Source organism: Leptosomus discolor, unplaced genomic scaffold (genome assembly GCF_034619465.1).
Source record: "Leptosomus discolor isolate bLepDis1 unplaced genomic scaffold, bLepDis1.hap2 HAP2_SCAFFOLD_66, whole genome shotgun sequence".
Classification (NCBI taxonomy): Eukaryota; Metazoa; Chordata; class Aves; order Leptosomiformes; family Leptosomidae; genus Leptosomus; species Leptosomus discolor.
Window position 1 is genome coordinate 602,637 of NW_028237818.1, and position 25,055 is coordinate 627,691.

General features: G+C 50.9%; 1 protein-coding gene across 1 annotated transcript; it reads left to right on the top strand.

Moving 5' to 3' along the window:
- The first annotated feature begins 13,757 nt into the window (after nt 1–13,757).
- On the top strand, nt 13,758–16,251 carry LOC147412717 (acrosin-like). The gene is made up of 5 exons (XM_086481091.1): nt 13,758–13,828; nt 14,138–14,338; nt 14,677–14,942; nt 15,229–15,374; nt 15,866–16,251. The coding sequence occupies exons 1-5, from the start codon at nt 13,758–13,760 to the stop codon at nt 16,211–16,213; spliced, it is 1,032 nt and encodes a 343-aa protein (XP_086337217.1). The 3' UTR covers nt 16,214–16,251.
- The last annotated feature ends 8,804 nt before the right edge of the window (nt 16,252–25,055 follow it).

The window sequence follows — 25,055 nt, forward strand, 5'->3', positions numbered from 1 at the left end:
ATTAAGCAGGGATTCTGTATTACGGTGCCGGGCAGCACGGGGGATGGCTCCTTCCACCCGTGCTCCAACGGGTTATCAAAACACATCAGTTCCTATACACAAAAATCATACGTTTGTGAAAACGAATTTGTGAAACATACCTTTGTGTAGAAACTGGAGTCAAATTAAAAAAATCCAAAGCCAACTGAAAGACTAGACGAGGTCATAGGCTTTGAGCAGGGAGGTTGGACTAGATGGTCTCCAGAAGCTCCTTCCAACCTCGACTGTTCTGTCAATCTGTTCTCTGACAGAAGAATTGCATTTAATAAACCTGCCTTAAAATAGGTTTATCCAACTAGTTTGTATTTCAGATTTTGTTCCTTGTTGAAATTTTTTAACTCATTCTATTGTCTTCAATGACAAGAAGGAATACCTGAGTCATTTCCACGTAGTAGAAATTAATGGAATCAAAACTAAGTTTTCAGCTCTTCCTCAGTGTTGAATGAATATCATTGATCTGTTTGAGAAAGACAAAGTGAAGTTACTTGTTCTGCACCTGCTTGGGAGAGATGGTCTCTGTCACAAGCTGGATTTAGAAAAACTCTGTAATTCTAGGCTGCTTGCTTTTCCATTTCCATGGTTTGATTTTCTTTACGAAGGTTTGTGTTAGACATGATTTCCTTAACATTTAAAAGCATTTAATTGGAATGACTTTAATGGCTTACAGCAAACATAAACCTCAGTGTAAGTTGTTACACATTCAAATTGGATCATTAAGAGGTTTACTTTAAAAGGAAAGGGTTTGTTTGCAAGTTGCTGAAGTGGAAACAGTTTAGGTTTATGGAGGTAGATGCACACCCAGAAGTGGAATGTGTAACACTTAAAATGTTTCTAAGAACTCGTGTTCTTGTAAGGTCAGTATTCTTTTCTGCCTGAGCTGCAGGAGGAAGACAAGGAAATGTTGACACTGAGGAGCTCCTCTCAAAAACGTCATGCCCTAAGGGTGAGCTTGCGTGCATGGCCATAAACGTACAAGTGGGGTGTTCTCTGTTGCTTTGTGGCCTCCTTGTCCGTGGTTTTGACCCCCTCTGTGTTCCTTGTCTTTTTCCAACCCCTATGCTTCCTATTTCCCTCCCTTGTTCACATGCTGTGTTTTCAGAACAGAAGTGCTCCTTCAAGCACTGTGCTCCTCTTTCCTCCTATCAAAATAAAAATGGAGGGTGCTTTTCCTTCCCTTTCCTGGGATCTCAACTTCCCAAAAAGCAAGGTGGACTTCTTTCTGGTTTGGCTTTATCAGCTGAGGCTGGTGCTGCCTCTGCCACCTCCAGGGGAACTGTTCGTAGCTCCTTAGGACACAGCACAAGAGCAGTGAGTGCTGTGCCTGTGCGTAGCGGCGTTTTGTGGGTGCGCGCTGTGGCCTCCCGTTTCCTCCTTTGCCTCACAGCTCAAAGTTAGGGCGTGGGCAGCAGAGGGTGAGAGGAGACTTCTTTGTATTTCATTTCATGCCCTTACAAGATAGGGAGAAGGTCCAGTTCTGCTTCTTTCTTCGTTTCCAAGGAGGCTCACGTGGTTCTGGTGATATATTGCCCCCAGCAGCTGTACAGCGCCACAGGGTTTGGTGATGTTGCGATGCTCGTCACACGCGGAGTCTCTTGTTCATCGGGGCAGTGGGTCTCTTTTGTGACCAGCAAGACATGAAGTGAACTCAAGAAACATGGGGAATCTCCTAAACAAGTCAAAAGAGAACTAGGATGACACTGCTGAATGTCGAACTGAGAGCTTCTGCTTCCAAGAAAAAAAAAACAAAACCCAAACAAAACTAAAACGGGGCGAGGGGTGGGGGGGAATTTAAGTTCTTCACTTTCACAGGAGATCCAGCATGTGGAAATGAAGAAAAGCAGAAGAAAAAATGTTGCTGCTTGTGGGGCTTTTTTTCCAAACAAACCTGAAAAGGCAAATTGCTCTTTTTCTTCTTTAAAAATCTGAAACAGTCAGGAGGTTAAAAAGATGGTGTGCATTTTTATAAAGTGTATGAAAGGTCTGCCAAATTTTGTTAAGGCTCTGTGATTTATTGGTAAGGTCAGTAAATAACAAATAGGTTTTCTTGCCCGTATTTGGATTGATCTGATGCGTATTTCAAAGTCTGTATTACGTTGTTTCACAGCGGTTCTGCAGAACTTCAGGCAATTTTTACTTCTGTCTTCAAGGGTCAATGTGCTTCATGGCGGCCCAAGGAACTACTTGCTCCGTTCCGATCATTATTGCAAAGCATCGTGTATCCACACTGCTGTATGCTCTGTCCAAAATACTCTGCTTTTTCTGAGTAGGGTACTGTGCAGGGCTCTCTGATAAATGAGTAGTGCAGAGTACACAACCAGCAGCTGAAAAATGGGTGTGGATTTAGAATGGAGGGAAAATTGCTGCAAAGTGCTTTCTCTTCTGTGAAACTACTAAGAAGGAACAAGACTGGAGGATCAAATACTGCAGTGTGTTTTCATATTTAGTTTCAACCTGTGTTGTACCTTTTAAACAAGACCCCTGTAAACTCAGGAAAATACCAAAACCGTAGCCTTAGGCTGACTGACAAAAGACAGTTTCAGGAAACGTCTGCCACACAGACTGTCCTCTTTTGTGCTGTAGTATTTCAAAGCATGAAAAAACCCAAGGGTGGCGAAAGAGGGTATCTCTTCCTGTGCCATAGTCACCGTTCCCTTACAGAGAGATTCCGAGTGCTGCTTCTGCCTCTCCGTTTGTGCCTTCCTATTCCCTTCTCTTTCCGTCTGGGCTATCCAGAACTCACGCCTGCCTGCTGCCGCCGCGGTGGGTTTGCTTTTACTGGGCAGAAGGCACTGAGTTTTCTCTCCCGTGACCTCGTTCCGACTAGGTAAGATCATTACAAGTAAAGCCTTGAGTTAGAAATGCTTCAGGGCAGAAATAACTTCTTTTTTTTAGTGTTGTGCACTCATGTGCATGCAGGTAGCTCTGAAGTAGTGTTGGGCATTGCTTAACCAATGTATTTGCTATGGAAAATATATTGCCATGGACACCATTTCAATTGAAAACGAAGGAAGCGTTATCTTGGATGTGCAGGAGCAGGAAAACCTGGGGGGAGTGTTTTTTTGGAGATCGTGTGGAAGACTGGTAAATACACAATCTTGTGCAATCGGTGACAGTCTTTATGGATTCTTATTTTTCTAGAGAGCTCAAATTAGAAGAGGGATAGCTTGGTCTGGTGTTGACTGTCCTGTAACTTGCCTAAATCTGTTCTCTTTTAATGTCTTTAGATGAAAAGACAGAGAACCGATTTGCAGCGGAGCTGGATGAATTTGGGTCAGATACAGTGAGTGAAATCAATATTGTTGGGCGAATTATCTTAAATGTTTGGAGAACGATGAGAAATGAGGTAAAGTTTCAAAAGGTTAATGTATTTGACTGACTGGGGGGTTTTTAATGATTGTAGATTTTGTTGAACATTTCATGTAACTTGTGTAACTGTTTGTTCTCAGTTTGTACACCTTTTCAAATAGAGCATTCTACCACTGGGTCAGACTGGGTTTTGTGTGTTACTGGAATGTAAAATACTGAAGCCCTTACCTTTCAGTCATGTTACGTGATGATGTTCCTTTTCAGTCCTTTCTGGGTTTTGAGAACAACTTACCCATTTTCACAACTTGTCAAGTGTGGTGCTTTTACGAAATTAACTACTTGAACTTAATTTAAGCTGTCAGACTTACTCATTGCTTTGCTGTTTAAGACCTTACATTTAATACTCAGATGGTTCAGTCCTTAGAAGTCTTGTTCTGACCAAATTCAGACCTGACCTTTGTGATTTACTTAGTTCCACCTATTCTTTTCGATTGATGAGGGACATTCTTTCCTGACTTGTAAATAGTTCGGGACTTCTAAGTGTGTACGTTTACCATTTTAGCAAAGAATCCTAATACAAAGTTAATAAATTGAGTTGTCACAGTTTTTAAAAAGTAGGGATTTCTCTGACGATGAAAGACATGACGCAGGTTAACGCAGCCTCTGTGTTTTTCTAGGTGCATCTAATGAATTACCCTTTCGAAAACGTGGGCTTTCATGTTCTTCATCACCGTTTTCCTTTATTTACTCTCTGAGTGCTGTCTGATTGGTTTGATAATAAGGCAGATGTCTATGGGTGGATCTCTTCCTCCAGTTTGTTTGTTCTTTTTAAGGCCAGATCCTTAACATGGGAATTGGTATAAGCTAAAGTCAGCGTAGGGAGAACTAATCAGTTTAGCTCAGGTACTGGAACAGTCTGTATGCAGCAACATGAGCTTATTTACTCTGCTGTTGTGCTGTGCTCTGTTGTGTAGTTGTACCCTCAATATTTCATCTCTCTGTATGTTTCTGTTTAAAGTACACAAAACCAAAGCAAATGCTCAGTCCCAGTTCCAACGTGTCTGAATAGATGGACCATTTTGAAGTTCTGGAAGGTATTTATTTTGTATGTACTATTCCTCAGAAAGACTTTTAATGAACTGCCAGGTTTCTGTTTTACTTCACGGTGCATGCCAACAAAGCTAGGCTTCAAAGGAGAACAAAACAGTGTGCGAGATATTAAGACAGTCACTACAGCAGCTTAAAAACAGCCTTTATATGACATGAATCACACCGGGCTTCACTCTTCGTTGGAGTGATTTGGAGTTGTGTGGTGTGAACAGCTCATAAAGCTGAGTGCTGATCTGAGCGTCATTCATGACATACAGATGATTTCTGTTCAAGTTAAATACTTTCCAACTAGGTGGAAACTTGGTTTAGTGCTGAAATTATAAATCTATGTGCAGCTGAGATAGGTGTTGTTAATACAGAAGGTTTTATATTAACAGTTGTTTGGATTGTTAATATTGAAGGGGTTTGTTCCACCAAAGTCCACTCAGTTAAAAAACCCTGTAAACAGGGGAAGAGCAACTGGAGTTTCTGTTTCAGTAGTCCTTTGGGGGAGTGGGGAAAACAGTACAAAGTGTGTCATTGAGATAGGCCTTAACAGCAGTTTGTTGTAGCACCGTCTGTGTCTCTCTTTAGAATACATAAGTGTTTATTTGTGTGTGCCACGTTTTTGAAAGAGCCGTGTGAGAATGTCCTGGGGGGAATTTTGCTTGCTGGTTTGTAACAAGCTGTCATAAAACCACGTTGTTATTAGTAGAAAGAGCAACACCCTCTTGATGGTTTATAACGAGGCGTTGCCTTTCACACATGGAAAACAGTTGCTCATTCTGTTGGCTGGGTCCGTGGGAATCTCCAGTTGTCAGACAAACTGGATTGGATTGAGGGAACGCGTGAGATGGCGAGACTTTTTGGCATTCAGTTCTTACACGTATGAACAAAGGGCTCCCAGGTAAGATTGGTTTTCCTCACACTTCACAAAAGCAAACCCGTCTTTATACAATCATTCTCCAGTATCTTTTCAGTTAGTGTGTGTATTTTCATAAGGTCACAGAAAACTGTTTTGCATGACATGAATGTAAAGGAAGGGCATTCAAAAGCGGTACTAATGGACTGAATGGTTAGTCTCAGAGGTTAAAAATAGCTGTTTATTTTTAACAATGAGTGCCCCAGAGGTAATCACACCAGTGAGTCTCTTCTTCTGACTGAATCTGAGAATCAATGCTTTTTAAAACAATAACCAATAAATTGAGAACGCCTTAGAAAGATGGGATGGTTTTCTTCCAGGGCTGGCAAAGCTGCATCGAGTGTGTTCTGAGTGGCACGTGCTGTGAAGCAGACCTCTGGGTGAGGTCTGATGGTAAGACAAGAAGGGCTCTGGTTTTATTAAGGACATGTGTCATGCAAGTTGTGTGTGGTTCTGTTATTTCGATACCAGCATCAGAGCGAGCGGGAGCAGGACAGAGGGATACTTACACTGCTCTTCCTTTGAGACCCCAGCAGTTTCCAGCAATACCAAGGGCTTTCCTTGCCCAGATTCTGAGGGACTGAACTAACTAGACTGTTTTCATGGCTTCGCACGAGCCCTGAACCGCACCTGAAACGAGAGACAACTACTCTCACTCATGTGGTCTGCGCTGCTGTTGTCTTCTTTCCTGCCCTCCGTCTGCTTTCCTGCCCTCCGTCTGCTTTCCTGCCCTCCGTCTGCTTTCCTGCCCTCCGTCTGCTTTCCTGCCCTCCTTCTGCTTTCTGTCTTAACAGACTGTAGCTGAGCTGACCAGGACTGATTATTTTGCCAACTTCTGTGGACAAAAAGACAACTTGGAAACTGCTGTCCTGAGCAGACCAGCGTTGTCCTGAGCCAGCCCGAAACGGGAGTGTCTGAAGCTGCCGGTCCTTAACACTCCAACCCAACTCAAGAGCGTTGCCATCTTTTCCCTTGGACTGCAGTTGCCTGGGTCACCTCATGCCCCAGTGCAGGTTCCTGTTGGTCTTGCTGGTGCTGGCCCTGTGTTTTGGGCGGGGGGCGGCCCTGGCCGCAGAACCCCGGTGGTGTTCAGTTGGTATTTGCCAGTTCAGCTCCCTGACCCGGTTCACCACGTTCCCCAAAAAGTGCCGCTGTTGGAGCGAGGGAGGAGAAACGCAGAGCTAGGGCCAGGGAGGGGGGGCTGGCGTGCTGCCGACGTAGGGGTGCTTGAGCGGTCACGGCTGCAGCCCGCAGAGCCTGTCCTGCCTGTCATTTTCTCAGATGGCCGTGCGTGGGGGTGAGCACAGAAACAGGCTGCATGTCCTGTCCTGACTGCTCTTTGCTCTTTCCTTCTGTGCACTCAGGTTTTGTTCCCACTGAAACTTTCCAGATCACAACAATAGCAGTTGCAGCAATTCCCAGTCACCTCAAATAATTTTTTTTTCTCTCAGAAGAATCATCACTGCCATTTATGTAGATACTCCTTTTCTCCTTAGCTGGAAAAGATGTGAAACGGAATAGCACTAGGAAGAGATTTCAGATATGTTATTTTTTCCGTATTTTTATATCTCATATGAAGTTTTACAAGACCTTTTTTAAAGATGTTTTTTTCTTTTATTAAGCTATCTTGAATATTCCGTAGTAGACTAAACAACTCTAACAGGGAGACGGTCATAGATCTAGGGATTATTAGTCACATGACTGAAGAACTTGCTGAACACTAGAAAAAAGAAAACAAAACCAACCCAAACCCCTCGCTCTTGCCAGATCCAGTCCCTGAGCACCTCATCCCACACCTGAGCTCAGCACTGGACACAACTTAGTGCAAGGCAGCAGCAGCAGCTCATGCTGCTGCAGAGCTACACTTTCAAACCCCAACCTGTTTCTGAGGTAGCAGGGTCTGGTTAAAGCTGTTGGTTCTCCGAGTTCATTGATAAAGTCAGAGTTAAAGAAATTAGACCGAAGCCATTCAGTACAATACTTGAATGTGTAGTGCATCAGGCAGAGGGCTTTTGAGCAGTGATTGAGTTGCTTACAAAGAACAGAATCAGGATTACCTGGGGCTGTTCTTTGATATTTTGGGATTTTCAGTCCTTTGCCACCCATGTGTGTAATTTTCAGCTATTTTGTTTTTTATTGTGAATGGACACAGTGAATACCTGGCTATCAGTGCTTTTAAAGCCTTACTAAAGCATTGAGTAATAAATAAATAGGGCTGGTTTTTTCTCATATTGCTACCTTTTGTGATGTCTCAAACAAGGTGACAGTTCTTAAACTTTTGGGGGTTTTATGCTTCCTATACTACTTGTGGCATCCTCAGGCAGAAAGCACGATACCCAGAGCAAAGCAGCAGACTTTTGAACTGGGCTAACTTGGATTCTTCCCTTAGTTCTCTTGCTGCAAAGCACGTTCTAGTTACTCCTCACGGTTAAAAGCTTTGAGGCACAATTACCAGCTGACACAGCTCCTGTGTCAATTCTCTGTTTTCCCAGATGTTGAAATACTAATGCAGTGCCTCATTCCTGCAATGATGACCAGGAAAATGGTCACCAGCTTCATGTTATACTGTATTTTCTTCAGTATTCTGCAAGTCCAACAAAAATACAGTTTAGTAAACGCTTGTTCCCTGACTGCAGCATGGCCATCCGCACATGTTGTTGCAGCCTGTTGGGTGTTTATTTTTCCATAGGTAAGAATTAGAAGTACTTGATTTTCAGTTATTAGGGCTAAATGATGAGGAAACACATGGAAAAGTTCCACTGTATGTGATAGAAAATGTACCTTAAAAGTGAGAGTATGGCTATTTATTTTGGAAAACTGGTTGTCCGTGCTTTAAATTCAGGAAATGTGAGTGTGTACTCGCACAGTTGGATACAGCCGTGTTTACTCTGCATTTCTGAAATTACAGTGACTGTATCCAACCTGTTGTGCAGTATCGTGTGGAGTCCCTGGTGCTGCGTATTGCAAAGCCAACGAATTGTGTTCCTGGGACACCCAGCATCCAGCAGCGAGCTCAAGGGAAAGCCCTGCAACGTGCTGCCTCAGTACCGGAGCCAGAATCCCGCTCCTGCGGCAGTGCTGTTCTCGTGTGAGCCTTCCAGCCGCTAGAGCCTTCCGCTGGGATAGCGCACAGCTACTGGTTTTCAGCCTGCCTGGGACAGGTTGAAAGCTTAGGGAAGTAAGTGGTTCATCTTTTCTCACAAACTTGAATTCCCTGGAGACTTTAGCGTCTTTTCGAAGCTACTGAGAACCCTTGGGTGTCATTGGAAACCAGGGGCAGGTGTGAATAGCACCATTTTCTGCTACACAATAGAGATGATAAAAATCTACCCTGTGGGTGTGTGCATGCACACACATATACCTATGCACATCAATAGGTATTTTTAATTAAAAACAGAGAATTAGACTCTGTTCTGTTAAAAAAAAAAAAAATCGACTCTGTATGTCCATGTGTGTAGGGCTGTCCCATTCTTGTGGTGAGGCCGGTTTTTCCTATTGCTTCAGAATAACTTAGAATGTCACATAAATGTACTCCCTGTTTTCCAAACTGGACTGGTATTATTCGGCTGTATGTTAATAAATGATTGTTGTTCTCTTTTAACAGTTGTAGTTCATTCTGGTCGTAACTATGCAAAATGGAAAGATACCATGAGTTACTCTGTGTGGCCTCTCTTATGGAGCTTAACAGCGATTCTGTTGATTGGAAATCTCATGGGTCATTATAACGTGTTATTTGTAATTGTACGTAGCTAAGAAATTTTGAATGACAGTATGTTTGTTTATAGCTGAGATTATAATTGTGACTGTATCCTTGCTAGTGTTACCAGCATTTAATGTGAGTTGGTGGGTTTCCTTGCTCGGACTGTAAATTAAAGAATTGTCTTCATATTTCATTTTCCTCTCTATCAGACAAGATGCATTCCAATCTGGCCGTGCATCTCTCAGAGCCCTTCCTGACTGACTGTACCAGATTAGAGATGATACCCCAGTGTCACCCAGTGGAGGAGCTTTTGTCAAGGCGACGATATCAGGGCTCTGTGACAGGCACTTTCCCTTCCTGTTGGCCGAGCAGCTGAACATCAACTTGATCTTGTGGTTTCTCTTTTGCTGCATTACAAGCAGACAGAAGGGGGGGAGGTTCAGTCTCCCATTTCCCCATGTTTTTTGATATTTGTCAGACAGCTGAACTTCTGGCAGTTCAGGAAATATTTATACTTTATGCTTTCATGTACACTGAAGGCTCATTTCATCAATAATTCAACTGTGTTTTACTTGTGCAGTTTGGGGATCAAACAGTAATTATCTGTGTGTAACACTTCATTCTTCCTCTGCCTGTAGAGCAGAATGTCTTCCCAGAAAAAGAGTCCTGGTTCGGGAGATGAAACTCCCTGACCTCTTTCTGTTCTTCTCATTTTATATGAGGTGTCTGCTGGCTGCTTGGTAAGGAAGTAATAAATATGGCCTGGAGCTCTTTCAAATAATTAGCCAATCACCAGCATACACCTATTTAACATAAACCACAAACTTCAAGTAAAGAATATTTGCAAGATTTTTAAATGACAATGTTCCTTTAGCATTTACCATTAGGAGAATGAACAGTTAACTCTTGAAGTCCCGTTTCAGTTAACAAGGGTATCTAACCAGTGGGTGAGTGGGGCTGAGGAGAACAAAGAACAGCACGCTGTTTACCCTGCCCTTGAGAGCTTTGCCTGCATTCGGGGTTGCTCCTGGTAGTTGTGGGAAGAGCCAAACCGTTGGTGCCTGAGGCACCTTGCACATTAATTTGTCCTCTGAACAGCCATTATCTTAACAGTTCTGGGTTTTGCTTTTACTGCTCACTCTTTAGGTTGGGCTTTTGAACGTGATTTTTTCCCTTGGTTCCCTTTGTGGCAGCCTTCAAGAAGAAAGGGTGTGCTGGCGGGAGTGCTGGGAGGGATCTTGGAGCCGAGGACGGCGGTGAAACAGCCCGTGAAGGCTTATGAGCCTGACAAGGCTGTGACTGGAATGCCTGCAGCTTGGCAGTCGGGTCTGGAATTTACAGCTGGTGTTACATGTCGTGACACCGCTGCTAATCGTTCTGGAAGAGTGCCCTGCACTGAGGTGAGCCTTGCAGGTAAAAATGCAGAAAAACTGTGGAAAAGACACTGTTAATAAAGCATAGTCAGATAACACAGTAGTATTATTTGAAACATGTTTAATGTAAATACCTTCACAAAAGCTGGTTTTATTTGTAGTACTGAAAATCAGCAACTTGGGATTTATTTGCGATCCTTTCTTTAAAACAAAAAAAGTCTGTTATTTTTTATTCTTCCCATCAAAAGAGCATTTGGAGTTGGCATTTCTGTAGAACTCTCTCCAAAAGTAGATTACAGTTGTAAGAGCGGAAATAAAATAAAACACTGTGGCTGTTTCATAGTTTTCATAAAAGGAAGAATCAGAAGAATCCAAAAACCAGATAAAATGATCCTAAGCAATCTTGTCATGCTCCTTACACTGCTACCATGCCTGAAGACGTTTAAACCAAATTTTCCTTTATTTTAATTCTTAAGAATTTGTGATCACTCTTCCTTTAATTTGTGCTATTTTGGGGTAATGTAAGCAACCTTTTTATTTATTATATGCATTTAAACCCTTAAATAAAATATATTGTCTCAATATAGTAATTTTCATAAGCAAGGTTGGACTGTGTTTACCAAGAGCTAGTACTGGGTTTAGCAGTAAAGATTTTCAGTCTATTTTTAACTTTGTAGGTTGGGGATAACCCTGTCCACAAAGCCAGAGAAACGCTGGAGCGCGCGATAAAACTGGTGAAGGACACAAAACCCGGGATGCTCACTTGTGTATGGTGATAGGGACAGGCATTAATGGTCTGCCTCTCACAGCGTTTTAAACCGTAGTAGTTCTTCATAGATCTATTTTTCTTTTGTCTCAGCAAGGGAAATTTTTGATACTGAAAAGAGTCTGTGGACCCTCTTTGGGAGGTTGCTTACTGTCTTGCAGGATATGCAAAGTAAATAATATTTATTTCCTTGGAGTTTCTTTTGGGACTCTTAGAAAGAACTTTGAGGGTTTCCTTTCCTTTGAAAATTATGTGGAAGAGAAAGGGGGGGATTTTTTTTTCGGGTGTGAATTAATGTAAGTTTTATTTATTGAATTAATATTTTTGTGCCTGCTTCTGATGAGATTTTCTTATTTTGGAAAATAGAGTATTTATGATCCAGTAGGCGTTGCATGTTGATACTCAGAGCAAGGCGCTGTTTTTAAGCCTCAAAAGTGGACACAATTCAGAAGCGACCACCAGAGCATACAACGAGATGATCAGGCGGCCTGAAAGACATCCATATAAGTATCTCCCATCTCTCAGTCTAGGATACACTCTGGGCATGGCCATCTCTGGTGTTGGACTTGGGTAAGTTTCCAGCCATGGGAAACAAGGCCTGTCTGGCTGTCCTTCCTTAATAACCTGTGAATCCAGTGAGTGAGTTCAGCCAGATTTCCTGAAAGACTTGAAATTTCAAATATACTAAATTCATAGTAGCTTCAACAACCAAAAAAAAATTGTTGGAGAAAGGAAGTAAGATCCTGTTGCTGCCTGTAGTGGAAAAAAAGAGCTCTTTCTAGTTGTTGTCTCCTGGGCACTCAGGTTTTGCAGTGCCTGGGAGCAGTCATGTCTCTGCCTCCCCAGAGAATCACAGCATTTGTTGTGCCTCTGGCACTCCTGATCTCATGCTGAACGGAAGTTTCTGAGGTTTTGGGCTTTTCCAGCTGAAGGAAGGGAATAGAATTACTAACAACATCCCTGCCTTGCCACCAGGAAACTATAGCTTATAAGTTTCAGGAACTACGTGGAACAGATTTGTGCTTGTTTCCTGGGTCTGATTTCCCGCAGCACGTTCGTACTCTTGACAGGAGCCACGAAGGAGCAGTCTTTTAAGACCGGTCCAGAAACAGCAACAAACCCCAAACCTGTTGAACTGAAATGTGAAAAGGTAAAAGGAAAATACTTTGCTTCAAATGTGTTGGGTGAAATCATGATTATCCTAAAAAAAAACAAACCAAACAAAACAAAGGAAAAAAAAACAACAACAAAGAAAAAAGTGTTATGCTTTCTAAAACAAAAAATAGAAACTAAATCCCTTAGCTTAGAGATTTACAAGGATCTTTCCCTCAAAACCATGTTTTTACTGACTGATTTGTTCTTGCCTAAATCCCATCTCTTAGTTATTGGCTCTATCTGACATAGGGGAAACTTCCAGCAGCTTCGTACAGAAGCCACCCCTGTAGCCCCTCAGCTACCAAAACCTTGCCACGCAGACCCGTTACAGTGCCTTCTGTCTGTCCACCCAAGCCAGGATGACGGCAGGAAGCTCCCGCACCTTTCACGAGCTTGGAGGCTGCCGTTCTTCAAGCCGCTGCTGTCTCCCCTCCAGGGACCCGGCCCTGCTCAGCAAATGCCACGCACGGTGGCTGGCTGCTGCCGTGCTCCCGTGACTGCCCTGCGCTCCAGCACGTGAGCAAGGCAAGGCTCCGCCATACAGCTGCAGAAGGCGGACTGGTGAGATGAGGCTGGTGCAGGGCTTCCCAAAGCCGTGGAGAACGACATGTGCGGCTGAGAGCAGGAGCATTCTTCTCTGTCTGGAGCTTCAGCTTGCACGTCCTGGGCCGCACGAACCAGGCGCCCCATCGCCCTTGCCAGGGTTGGCTCGGAAGGGCGACAGACCTCCTAGACAGCGAGGACAGGAAGCCTGCCAGAGGGTGTTGCTGTGGATGCCCTAGCCAGCGTGGACTGTGCTGCATCTGTGTTTCACTGGGCTTTGTGCAGGGAAGTTGGCCCTGCTTGGTGTGGGGGATGCTTGACTTGTTTGGCTGCACATCGCTGCTTGCCTGCTGCGGCGATGACCGGACTGGCTCTTCAACACCCAACAAGTGCGTCCTGCCCAGAGCAGTTATGTTCTCTGGTGTGTGGTTTTTGGGAAGGACCTGGAGGCAAACAGCTGTGGAGAGCAGGGTGGCAGTGAACTTCCCAAAGAGGCCGTGCTGCCACGCTTGCTCTTTTCCTGCTGGCTGTGAGCAGGCAGCGCTCGGAGGCAGGCGCTACTGCCTGCCACGGGGCCTGCATGCCCTCATCCTGCAGGCAGAGTGTTCAGCAGGGGTCCGTCAGGGGGGTCCGATCCCAGCTTCCGCCTCCCCTCCTGCTTGGAAACCCCCCATGTTGCTGACACCCCCACCTCCACCCCCCCGAGAGGCCACCGTGCCCCACGCCCAGAAACGGCGGCTCTGTGACATCAGCCCCAGGGCCAAGGCCATCAGAGGCAGCGAGACTGCTGCGGGCAGTACGTCAGCGGCTGCGCTGGAGGCAACAAGACCTCGTTCTTGCAGCTGACACGTGCCGCCGGCAGCGATGAAATTGCTCGCCCTCCTCGTCCTGCTGGCCGTGTGCCGGCCTGCGCACGGCATGTGGGACAGCTGTGGGTAAGTGGGCCGAGGCTCTGGGAGGGAGCTCGGGCAGCCCTTGACGGGCTTCACTGGAGGGGGCCCGCGTGTGCCCTGTGGCCACCCCGCTTCCCAAACCCCTGTGGGAGCCTCAGCTCCTTTCCAGCACCCAGGCTGCTGGCACAACCCGTCCATGGGGCTGAAGCGGACAGAGGGCTGGAGGCACAGCCACGGGGTTCCCTGGCCCTGCCATCCGTGCAGCCCCTCGGGGGGAGGGAAGACGGCTGACCTTCAGCCTCAACAGCAGCACAGCCGTCCAGCAGCACACTCATGAGTTTCTTCTTACAGCGGGACCTGCGGGCTCCGGCCCATGGCAGCTCCCTCCGGCACGTCGCGCGTGGTGGGTGGCACGGGTGCCCAGCCAGGGGCCTGGCCCTGGATCGTCAGCATCCAGAACCCCTGGAAAGTGGGCACGGGCCACGTGTGCGGAGGGTCCCTCATCAGCCCGCAGTGGGTCCTCACAGCAGCCCACTGCTTCGTCGGGGCCAGGTAAGGAGGACCAGGGAAGGGGGCTATCCCCACAGCACCAGCAGGCGCTGTGTCCGCAGCCCCACGAGCTCCTGCCATCCCGGTGCCTTGCAGTACGCCCAGTGCCAGGGCACTGGTGAGCCCAGCTGAGAGACTGCTCCGCAGAAGGCTGGGCTTGCGCCACCGCTTCCTAGCAGCCTCCAGCTCCACGTTCCTGGTGCCCAAGGCGTGCTAGGGCAGTGGCACCCTCCGCAGCGCTGCTTTCCTCCCTGCCTTGGGAAGCAGAAGGCAGGGAACCGCGGGGCTGCTGCAGCACGTGGCTCTGCTCCCTCTCACCTCTCTCTCCATCTGCCTTCCAGGCACGTCACCATGTGGCGCGTGGTGATCGGGGCCACCCACTTGGCTCAGCCGGGCCCTGAGACCCAAGTGCGCAACATTCAGCGGCTGGTGGTTCACGAACACTACCGTAACGGCACAGAGAGGAACGACATCGCCTTGCTGGAACTGGACCAGCCTGTCCAGTGCGGCTACTACGTACAGCTGGCCTGCGTGCCCGACGCCTCGCTGAGAGTGTCAGAGCTGACAAACTGCTACGTCAGCGGGTGGGGTGCCACCATGGCAAGATGTGAGTTCCCAAACAGTGCTCGTGTCCCGAGGGCAAGCTCGGCACGCTGGGGAGGCGGGCTGGGCTTATGGCAGCAGTGGCGGCGAAAGCCAGAGTCGGGCTGTGGGGACGTACGGCCACGGAGAGGGGGGCCCGAGCCGTTAGCCAAGGCGAGACGGAAGGGCAAGCCCGGCACAAGGCCTCTGCAGGGGCAAAGGCGAGCCCTAGGGAAGGGCTTCGCCCACACAGGGGAGGAGAAGTGGGAACAGAAGGGCTGCTGGCTGCTAACTCCTTCCTGTGCTCACAGCTGGAGGATCGACCGCTGTCCTGCAGGAGGCCCAGGTCCCCCTCATCGATGTCAAGCTCTGCAACAGCAGCCGCTGGTACAGAGGGGCCATCCACCCCCACAACGTGTGTGCCGGCTATCCGCAGGGTGGCATCGACACCTGCCAGGTAGGAGCGTGCTCCGCGCCAGCCCCCAGCAGCACAGGCAGCCCTGTCGCCAGCGCCCAAACGTCCCCCGGCGCGTGTTGCGCCTGCCGAGTCGCCCTCCTGCCGCTGGGTCCCCACTGCTGTCGGGGCTCGCCTCCCCTTCCCCGTCTGCAGGCCCTTGCCCAGCACCTCTCTTGTTCCAGAGCCCCATCACTCTGCCCAGAAAGGCCACCCAGTGCTCTTGCCCCAGCCCAGAGCTCCGCATCCCAGTCCTGGCACATCCCCCTTCCACACCTCCAGGATCCACTGGGGCAGAGAGGAGAGCGCCCGACCTTGCAGGCCTGCCAGCCCCTCCCGGACAAGGTCCTGCAGGCTCCAGCACCTGAGCAGAGCCTTTCTGGGCAGTGGGTACAGCTCTGGCAGGTGCTGGGAGAGAGAAGGAGCCAGCCACAGTGCTGCCGGGGCCACCCAACAACACCAGAACCCTCTCTCTCTCCTCCGCTCCGCTGCAGGGGGACAGTGGTGGTCCTCTCGTCTGCCAAGACAAGCATGCTGCCTACTTCTGGCTCGTGGGGGTGACCAGCTGGGGGAAAGGCTGCGCCAGAGCCAAGCGGCCCGGAGTCTACACCTCCACGCAGCACTTCTACGACTGGATCCTGGCACAGATGGGACTGCGCCCAGCAGGAACGGCTGCTCCAACGCCACAGCCAGTCTTCACCTCAACCCCCGTGCAGAGGCCAAGGCCGATCCCAACCCAGTCGGGCAGGTTTAGGCCCTGTCAGTTTCCACGGCAGAAGCTGCTGGAATTCTTTAACCTGCTGCAGGAGCTCCTGCAGGTCCTAAGGGGGATAAAGGCTTGAGCAGCAGGAGGAACAGGAGCCAGTGCAGGCTGCAGGGTAGCACCACCCGTTCCTCCTGGGGCAAAGCCTGCTGAGATCCAAAGGCAGCCGCAGTGCCAGAGGCCTGCTCGGTCCTGCCCACGCTCCTCTCCGGGCACACACTTGCTGCGCTCGACTTAGTTCTTGAAATAAAGTCACCAGTTGTCACAGCTGACCACGCTTCAGTCCAGTTCAGTCTCCTATGCAAGGCAAGGACTTCCACGGCAGGCCCTTGCGGCAGGAGGCTGCGGGCAGACAAGTCGGGCACAAAGGGGAAGCGTCACACCGAAGGGCTGAAACGGTGCCTGGGCAGAGGGGAGGGTGCTGGGAGCCCCCATGGGATGGAGAAGACGGGTCACCAAGGCTCGCAAGAGGACAGGAGACAAAGACGTGCCACCCAGACAGCTGTGGGGGCACGCGTTAAGGCACACAAGCCCATGCTTAGGGCCTGGCTGGGGTGGTATGACCCTGGTTAGATGGCAGGTGCCCACCAAAGCCACTATCACTCTCCCCCTCCTCAGCTGGGCAGGGGAGAGAAAAATAGAACCACAGGTTTGTGGGTTGAGATCAGGACAGGGAGATCACTCGGCATTTACCTTCATGGGCAAAACAGACTTGACATGGGAGAACAAATGTCATTTATTACCAATTAACTCAGAGAGAAGCACTGAGAAATAAAACCAAATCTTAAAACACCTTCCCCCGACCCCTCTCTTCTTTCCGGGGCTTAACTTTGATCCCGATTTCTCTCCCTCCTCCCCGCCAGCGGCACGGGGCAGGAGGGAACAGGGAATGGGGGTTGTGGTCAGTTCATCACTGTTGTTCCTGCTGCTCCTTCCTCCTCAGAGGGAGGACTCCTTACACACTTCCCCTGCTCCAGTGTGGGGTCTTCTCTCACGGCAGACAGTCCTCCATGACTTCTCCAGCGTGAGTCCTTCCCAGGGGCTGCAGTTCTCCATGAACTGCTCCAACGTGGGTCTCCTCCATGGGGTGCAGTCCTTCAGGAACCGACTGCTCCAGCGTGAGCCCCCTCACGGGGTCACCAGCAGCAAACCTGCTCCAGCGTGGGCTTCTCTCTCTCCACGGGCTACAGGTCCTGCTAGGAGCCTGCTCTGGTGCAGGCTTCCCACGGGGTCACAGCCTCCTTCAGGCACCCGCCTACTCCGGCGTGGGGGCCCTCCACGGGGTGTAGGCAGTCCTCTGCTCCACCGCCCATGGGCTGCAGGGGGACAGCCTGCCTCACCGTGGTCTTCACCACAGGCCACAGGGGAATCGCTGCTCCGGTGCCTGCAGCATCTCCTCCCTCTCCTTCTGCACTGACCTTGGTGCCTGCAGGGCTGTTCCTCTCCCATATTCTCACTCCTCTCTCTCGCTGCGATTGCTGCTGCCCAGTAACTTTTTCCTCTCTTAAACACACTCTCCCTGAGGCGCTGCCACCGTCGCTGATGGGCTCGGCCTTGGCCAGCAGTGGGTCCGTCTTGGAGCCAGTGGCACTGGCTGTATCGGACACAGGGGAAGCTTCCAGCAGCTTCTCACAGAAGCCACCCCTGTAACCCCCTCACTACCAAAACCTTGCCCCGCAAACCCAGGACACTGGCGTAAGCCTTAGCTCACGGAACAGACCGTGGGAAACTCCTGAGCGTGGCGAGAGAACTGGGTGCCCGTAGCAAAGCGGGTGAGAAGCTGACGGAGTTACAGTGCCATGAGGAAGAGCTGGATTTCCCGGGTAATTCAGGGGATGGATGGGTGAGGCGGCCACACTGCACAGACGACTGACGGAAGAGTTGGGGTCGTTTTGGGGAGAGGAGTCTGGCAGGGCCAGCAGTAACCAGGAGACTGTAACAGTGATGCCGTGGAAGTCCAAGGGGACGGAGCCAACAGCTCCTGAAACACCAAACCTGTTCACGGATGGGGCAAACCTGGGAGCAAGGGGGAAAAATAACCGGGGGGGTAGGGGCCCTGTTTGGGAGGAGACAAGGGTGGAGCAAGGGCGGGGGGGTCAAGGGAGATGAGGGGGATGTATAAGCCTGGAGAATGGAGGGAAGGGGGGATGGAGGAGCCAGTCCCGCCCAAGCAGACTGCGGGTCGGTTCGCTTGTTTGCTGAGCCCTGCGCCTCATCGCCACAGCGCGTCCTGCCTTCTTTGGGAGACGCTTCCAGACCCTCTGGTGTGCGGCACAAGAGGTGACGCCAGCCTCAGCGTGGGGAGTTTTGTCACCTCACCCCCAGCTGAACAAATCCAAATGTCTCAAAATCAAAACGTACCAAACATTAACCTATCAGGCCAAGAAGTGACTTGGTGTCGTTCTGTGTGTGTGCCAGCAGCCGACCTTGTCACATGCGCCCTTCCCAGGGTTCTGTCTGTTTTTACAGACCTTGAGTGCTCTGACTGACAAGTCAGACTGACGTTGATTTAAGAAAAGCGGTAACTGCAGTTTCCCTTCTTTCCCTATTTCACATGCGGTTCACATTAACTTCTAAAGGCCAAAAAACCAGTGTAAACATTAGGGACCGGTTTTTATTTGTCAGCTTCAGACCTTAAAAATGAGGCTTTGGGCCTTAAAATGAGCATTTGGACCATCAAACAAGGGGTTGGATCCTAAAAATGAGGCTTTGGGCCCTGAATAACATCATTTGGGCTCTGTCATCAGTTTTGGACCTTAAATTTGAGACTTTGGACCCTAGAAATTAGAAGTTGGACCCTAAAGATGCAGGTTTGGAAACTAAAGATGAGGCTTTCTACTCGAAAGAGGGATTAAAACCCTAAAGCTGAGTCACTGGAGCCTAAATGCAGCTATGAGCCCTGAAAGGGAAGGTTTAGACTCTAAAAAGGAGGCTTTTACCCCTAGAAATGAGGCTTTGGAGACTAAAAATGAGGCTTTGGGCACTGAACCAGGGGGTTTGGACTCTCCAGGTGACGCTAAAGATGCCTGGCAGGATCCTCAAAATGAGGCTTTGGAGCCTGAAAGTGAGACTGCAAAGTAAACCTAACCCTTTTGGTCCTAAAAATGAGGCCCCTGGAAGCTGCCGGGGCCGAAGGAGGTCAGAGTCCCTGTGGCCCGCAGTACATCCGGGGCAGGGCTGGAGCTGCCCAACAGAACCGCTCCGCCAAAGCCACCCGCTGTGTCCCCATCACCCAGGCTGCCCCTCACAGCCACCCCCATGGCCACAGCTCTGCCCGATGGTGCAGCGCGGAGGCCCAAGCAGCCGCTCTCCTTCCCGCAGCTGCCTCCCGCGCCCAGAGCAGCTCAAGGCTTCTGCAGCACCAGCAGGGCAAGCGTGGCCAAAGCGGAGCTGCCCCGGCAGAGCTCCTGCGAGCGCAAGCAGCCACCTGTGTCACCCAAGGTGCTGCTGGAGCCCAGCCGCAGCCAGGAGCCTGGGGGCAGTGGGGACAACACCGGGACCCTCAAGAGGGTCTCTTGCGACAGCGGTGCTCCCAGGCCAGCGCAGGGTGCAGTGGGGAAGCTGGCCAAGGTGTCCCAGAAGGCCAAGAGCAGACCTGGCAGCTCCTGCAGCTCTCGGGAAACAGGCTGAGGCACAGACCTCCCTGCTGGCCCCGGCGGCAATCCCGCTGCTCTCAAAACCACCAAGCCGGCAAAACAGAAATCCCGCCTATTGGCCAGCACCATGTCACCGCCACCGGCGAAGAAGCTGGCGCTCTCTGTGTCGTGGCTAAACCCCAGCCAACAGCTGAAATGGACGCAGACACTCGCTCACTCCTCCCCCGTCCCCCTGGGACGGGGAGGAGAATCGAAAAAAAAGTAAAACTTGTCATTGAGGTAAGAACAGTTTAATAAATAAGTAAAATAAAATAAAATCATGACGATAATAATGAAAAAGTTACTCACATTAATAATAGTAACTGTAATTAAATGGAATATAGCAAAGAGAGAGAGAAACAAAACTCAAGAAAAGACAAGTGATGCACAGTGCAGTTGCCCACCACCTGCTGACCAATTCCAGAGCAGTGATCCCCCCTCTTGGCCAAATCCCCCCAGTTTCTCTGCTGACTGTGACGTTCTATGACCCTTTCACCAGTTTGGGTCAGCTGTCCTGGCCGTGTTCCCTCCCAGCTTCTTCTGTGCCTGCTTGCTCAAAGAGCAGGGGAAACAGAAAAATCCTTGACTTAGGATAAGCCCTCGAACTCTCCTGGTTTTGCAGAACACGGTCTGCCAAGGCCACAGCACAGCGGGAGTCTGGCGGTGAGGTTTTTGCTGATGTGACAGTGCTGACGCCAGTGTCTGCCCCACAATATGCAGCCCCTCTCCAGCCATCTGCCTCAGCAGAGAGCAAATCCTGGGGGGAGCAGCTGGCAGCAGAGATGCAGGCTCCCCCAGCTCCTGCCAGGGCTTGGGGACATGCTCCCACCCTCTTCCCACCGTCTCATGAGCACGGCGGTGAGACTGAACTCATCCCTAGGCCGGACCTGACCAACCTCCAGGTTCACTCTAGAGTGGCAGTACCTCAAAATTCTTGGATGGAGCACCTGCTACGTACGTTCACCCATGGGGATTCACTAAATCCAAGCCTACTGGTGAAGCCATTACTCACAGGGGTTGTTCCATGTCGCGGCCATTGCTCGTCTCGGGAACAGAGAGGAAAGGTCTGGATGACAAAAGCTGTCAGGACGCACTCCAGAAACGGAAGACCAGTGCTAGAAGATCCCCATCACCTAATCGCATAGAAATACTTCCGGCTTAATTAAATCATTATTGAAAATACAGCACACAGAATAGCATCCACCAGCAAAACACTTTCAGTCGTAGTTTTAGCTGCTGCAGAGCTGCAGGCTGATGACCTTACATTCACTGTCACAGGACCAAAAAAACCCACAAGTGGCAAACAGGAACTCATACCTACCTAGCTTTATATGTAGAAGAGCTCAGCCTACAGCTCTGGAGGTATAGACCAGCCTAGACTTAGATCCTGAGTCTACCTACTCGATGACCTGTCCACAAAGTCAAATCGTAATTACCTTTGAAAGAGGAGGGAACTGGGAGGGGAAGGGGGAAGAAAAAAAATTTGCTGGGAAGAAAACGGAAGTATAGGCACACAATTAAAAGAGGAAGGAGCCGAGGTATCCTGAAGGCCAGCTCAGCCCAACTCACTTTTGCTGGTGAAAAGCTGTGCAGCTTGGAAGGAAAAAAGCACACTTTGGTGCTGGGATGCACACAAATGCCTGAGTTCAGACACGAAACAGCAGAAAAACCTGGACACGGCTGCTTTTCACTTTCTTCCTATCTGCATGCATCTTTGACTTCTACATTTGCCTGAAGTCCTCCCAGACTTACAGGGATGTGGCCTCTGTCCAGTTCATGTGCTATGAGGAGAAACAGGTTTTGACCATGAAGGAGGCAGCAAATAACTGCGCCTGCAGAAGGAAAGGAGCAGCCACCCCTCAGCTTCGGAGAAGCCCAAAGCTGCCCAGCGCCCCAGCAGCCCCTGGCACCCCGGCCTTTCCTTGGCTCTGAAACCCTGTGGGGCCTGCCAGTGCCGGGGAGCCCCAGGGACAGGAGCCAAGGACGGTGGCCAGCCCTGTGGGGAGAGTGAGGGGGGCTCCGTCCTTTCTTCTGGCCACGGGAGGCTGCCCTAGGCCATGCCAGGACAGGGCGTCCCTCCTCCCCATGGCCCGGGGGAAGGCGAGGCCTGAGGAAGGCCCCGGGCGCTGGGCTCAGCACGGGCAGTGTGACGGGGCAGGGCCTGGCCGATGCCAGCGGCTGCCGTCACACAGCTCCTGCTGCCTGGGGCTGTGGCTGGAGCACAGACAGAGCCGCCTTTTGGGAAAGACTCGACAACCCAGAGCAAGCCCAGGGCAGCTCCGCTCCTGTCCCCCTCCCTCCCTGAGCAGGCCCAGGCCCCCGAGCGGACCGAGGGCGGGCAGAGCTGTGCCCCTTCCCTGCGCTGCCGCGGGCTCCGCTCCAGGGAAATGGCCCTTCCTGAAGGCTGCCTCCGCAGGCCCCACGTCCTGGCTGGCTGAGGAGCTGCTGAGGTGAGGAGAGGCCTGGGGGCGAGAAGGGGCAGAGGCCGAGGGGCCTGAAGAGAAATGGAGGAGAGACAGGCCGGGGGCAGCTGGGGACAGGGACAGGGACAGGACCAGGACTAGGGGTGCTGCAGGAGCAGGTAAATCCCAGCGTGGATGGGCCTGGGGGGAGGGGCCCGGAGACTGCAGGGCCCACAGGCCCCACCAGGGCCCAGTTTACCAGCTTTGGGCCCGTGTGCTCAGCCCCAGGGACAGCCCCACAACCAGGGTCAGAGCGGCTCCTGCTGCTGCCCCCAGGGTCACCAGCCCCCTGCCAGCCCTGAGCCAGCCTGCAGGTGTCTGAGCCGGGGTGAGGTGGAGGAGCCTGGAAAACAATTCATCAATGAGGCAAGGGAAGAAGGTGTAGTGGGTGTGGCACCCGGGGTTCACTGACCCCCTCAGTTTCGTGTCTGGATCAGTGCTGGACTTGGGCATGAACAACTCCAGTTCAGAGCAGGATCCTTGTTACTCATCTGGCTGCCAGGCTGTTTCTGCCCTCTCCTCCCTGCTACAACCTGAGCGCATGAGTACCCTCCTTGCTTCTGCCCTGCTGCTTTGGGACCTCGGGGGTGAAAAGGAGAGAGGGACTCGTGTAGTCACGGGGTCTCTTGGGGTGTCCTGGGTTTGCTTTGCTGCTCACTTCTGTGCTGTTTCCTGGGCTATTCACCGTGTGGGTGCCTAGAGAGGCAAATGAGGCCCTGAACTAGGTTTCCGCTTCAGGGTTTCCTCCTACAATAAAACACGCTTCCATTTTCTCATTGGTAACAGCCTGAAAAATCGACACCGAAGCAGCACTTGCCTCTTGTGACAACAGGTGACAAGAGATGGTTGTGTTCAGTTAATCCTTAGTAGCTTTGGGTGTAGGAAAACAGTAATGTTACTGTGTGGGCACCATGTATGTGGATGTCTGGTTTTCTGCATATTTGTAACTGATCTTGTTTCTTTTAGACATGAAAACCTTGATATGTACTGCCAAGGTCAGAACAAAATGCGCAGAACTGATAAAGCCAGAGGTGCCGATTAAGGAGGGTGTGTAGGTTAGCACTAGTTTTGAATTTTCTCGTTCTAGTTAAAAGCCTTGCCTTAAACGATTGAAACGAGCTGAACCATTGGGTATTTATCATCCTTGCGCAATTCTGTATTGCTTCAGACTTTACCAGCCATACTCATGGACTCTGGGCCTGTCCTGTAGTGAGCTCAGAACAGAAATTCAGGAAAAAAAATGTGTGATTTTCCAAAATTGTTATGAGATGGAAGGCAACCGCTGGCTGCACACAGGTGGGAGTACACAGAAATAGGCAGCGTCACTCAGAATGAGGAAGAGCGGTGTGGGGACAGCCGCAGTGTGACAGTTGTGGTGGCCGTGAGCAGCACAGCACAGGTTTTTCAGGCAGCAAGGCCGGCTGGCAGGGTGGGTGAACAGCTCCTCCCGAGCACGGAGATGGGCATGGGAGAAGCCAGGGCTGTTCCGTCCATGTGTAGCGGGGAACGGTCGGAGGAAGCTGCTCTCAGGGCCTGTGACCAGGAGCTGTCGTCTTGGTACTCCCGGAGGGTGATGGTTCCCAGGGAGCAGAGCTGCCGGGCAGGGACTCCAGCTCGCAGTGTGCCACGGGGTGAAGAACTTCCTCTCCCAGCATGCGCGGGGTTGTTGTAGAAGGGTCTGGGGAGCTCCTGCTGCCGACTGACCGGGTTCAGACTGGACTGGTGTGGGGCTGTGTTTTGGATTTGCGCTGGAAAATGTGTCAATAATAATACAGGGATCTTTTAGTTACGGCTGCTGAGCAGAGCTGTGATGGGTTTGCAGGGCAAGGTTTTGGTAGTGGGGGGCTGCAGGGGTGACTTCCGTGAGAAGCTGCTAGAAGCTTCCCCCGTGGCCAAGGCTGAACCCCTAAGTGACAGCGGTAGCGCCTCGGGGAGAATGTCTTTAAGAGGAGAAAAAGTTGCTGGGCAGCAGCAATTGCAGCGAGAGGGAGGTGTGAGAAGATGTGAGAGAAACTTTTCTGCATCCACCAAGGTCAGTGAAGCAGGAGGGGGAGGAGGTGCTGGGGTGCTCCAGGTGCCCGAGCAGAGATTCCCCCGCAGCCCTTGGTGAAGACCACAGTGAGGCAGGCCATCCCCCCGCAGCGGAATGCAATGACTGCAACAGCACAGGGCCTTTATCAAGAGAGGGTGGTTGACGTTGTCAGTATCTCATTCCTGTGGGGGTGCCACTCCCCCGCCCGCTGCCCAAATGACTGCAGGCGGAGAGAGGCGCTGCCAAGCAAACATCCAACTCTTTAATGGATTGGGAAAGAACGAGGGATCTGGGAGAGGGCTGGGGATGGGGCAGGTGGGGTCAGGTCTCCTATTCCAGATCGTCTCTGCACGTGGGTGGGGGGCAGATTGGTGCAGGACCCGTGTGGCGTGAGTAGCCGTACTTGTCGGATATCTCCATGTCGATGCGCCTCTGCAGAAAGAACTGCGCCCGGCCCTGTGCCATCTGCAGGGCCGCCCGCTCCCGCTCCTCCTGGGCCAGCTCCCGCTCGGGCTGCTGCTCAGGTGTGAGGGGCACCGACGCCTCCTGCTCCTCCAGCGGGGTGGGCGTAGCCACAAGGGTCCCCCCAGGGACAGTATGGAGCTGCGGGAGGGCGCAGCAGCTGTGGTGGCTTCCGTGGGTTTTGCCCCTCCACGGGTGACAGGCGCGGCCAGCTGGGCTGCATGTGTTTGGCAGCCTCCCGGGTGCGCTCCTTGCCACTCGATGCCACCACTGGTGCCGTCTCCTTCTTGCCATCAGCTGGGGGCTTGGAGGCAGCTGGCCGCATGCTGG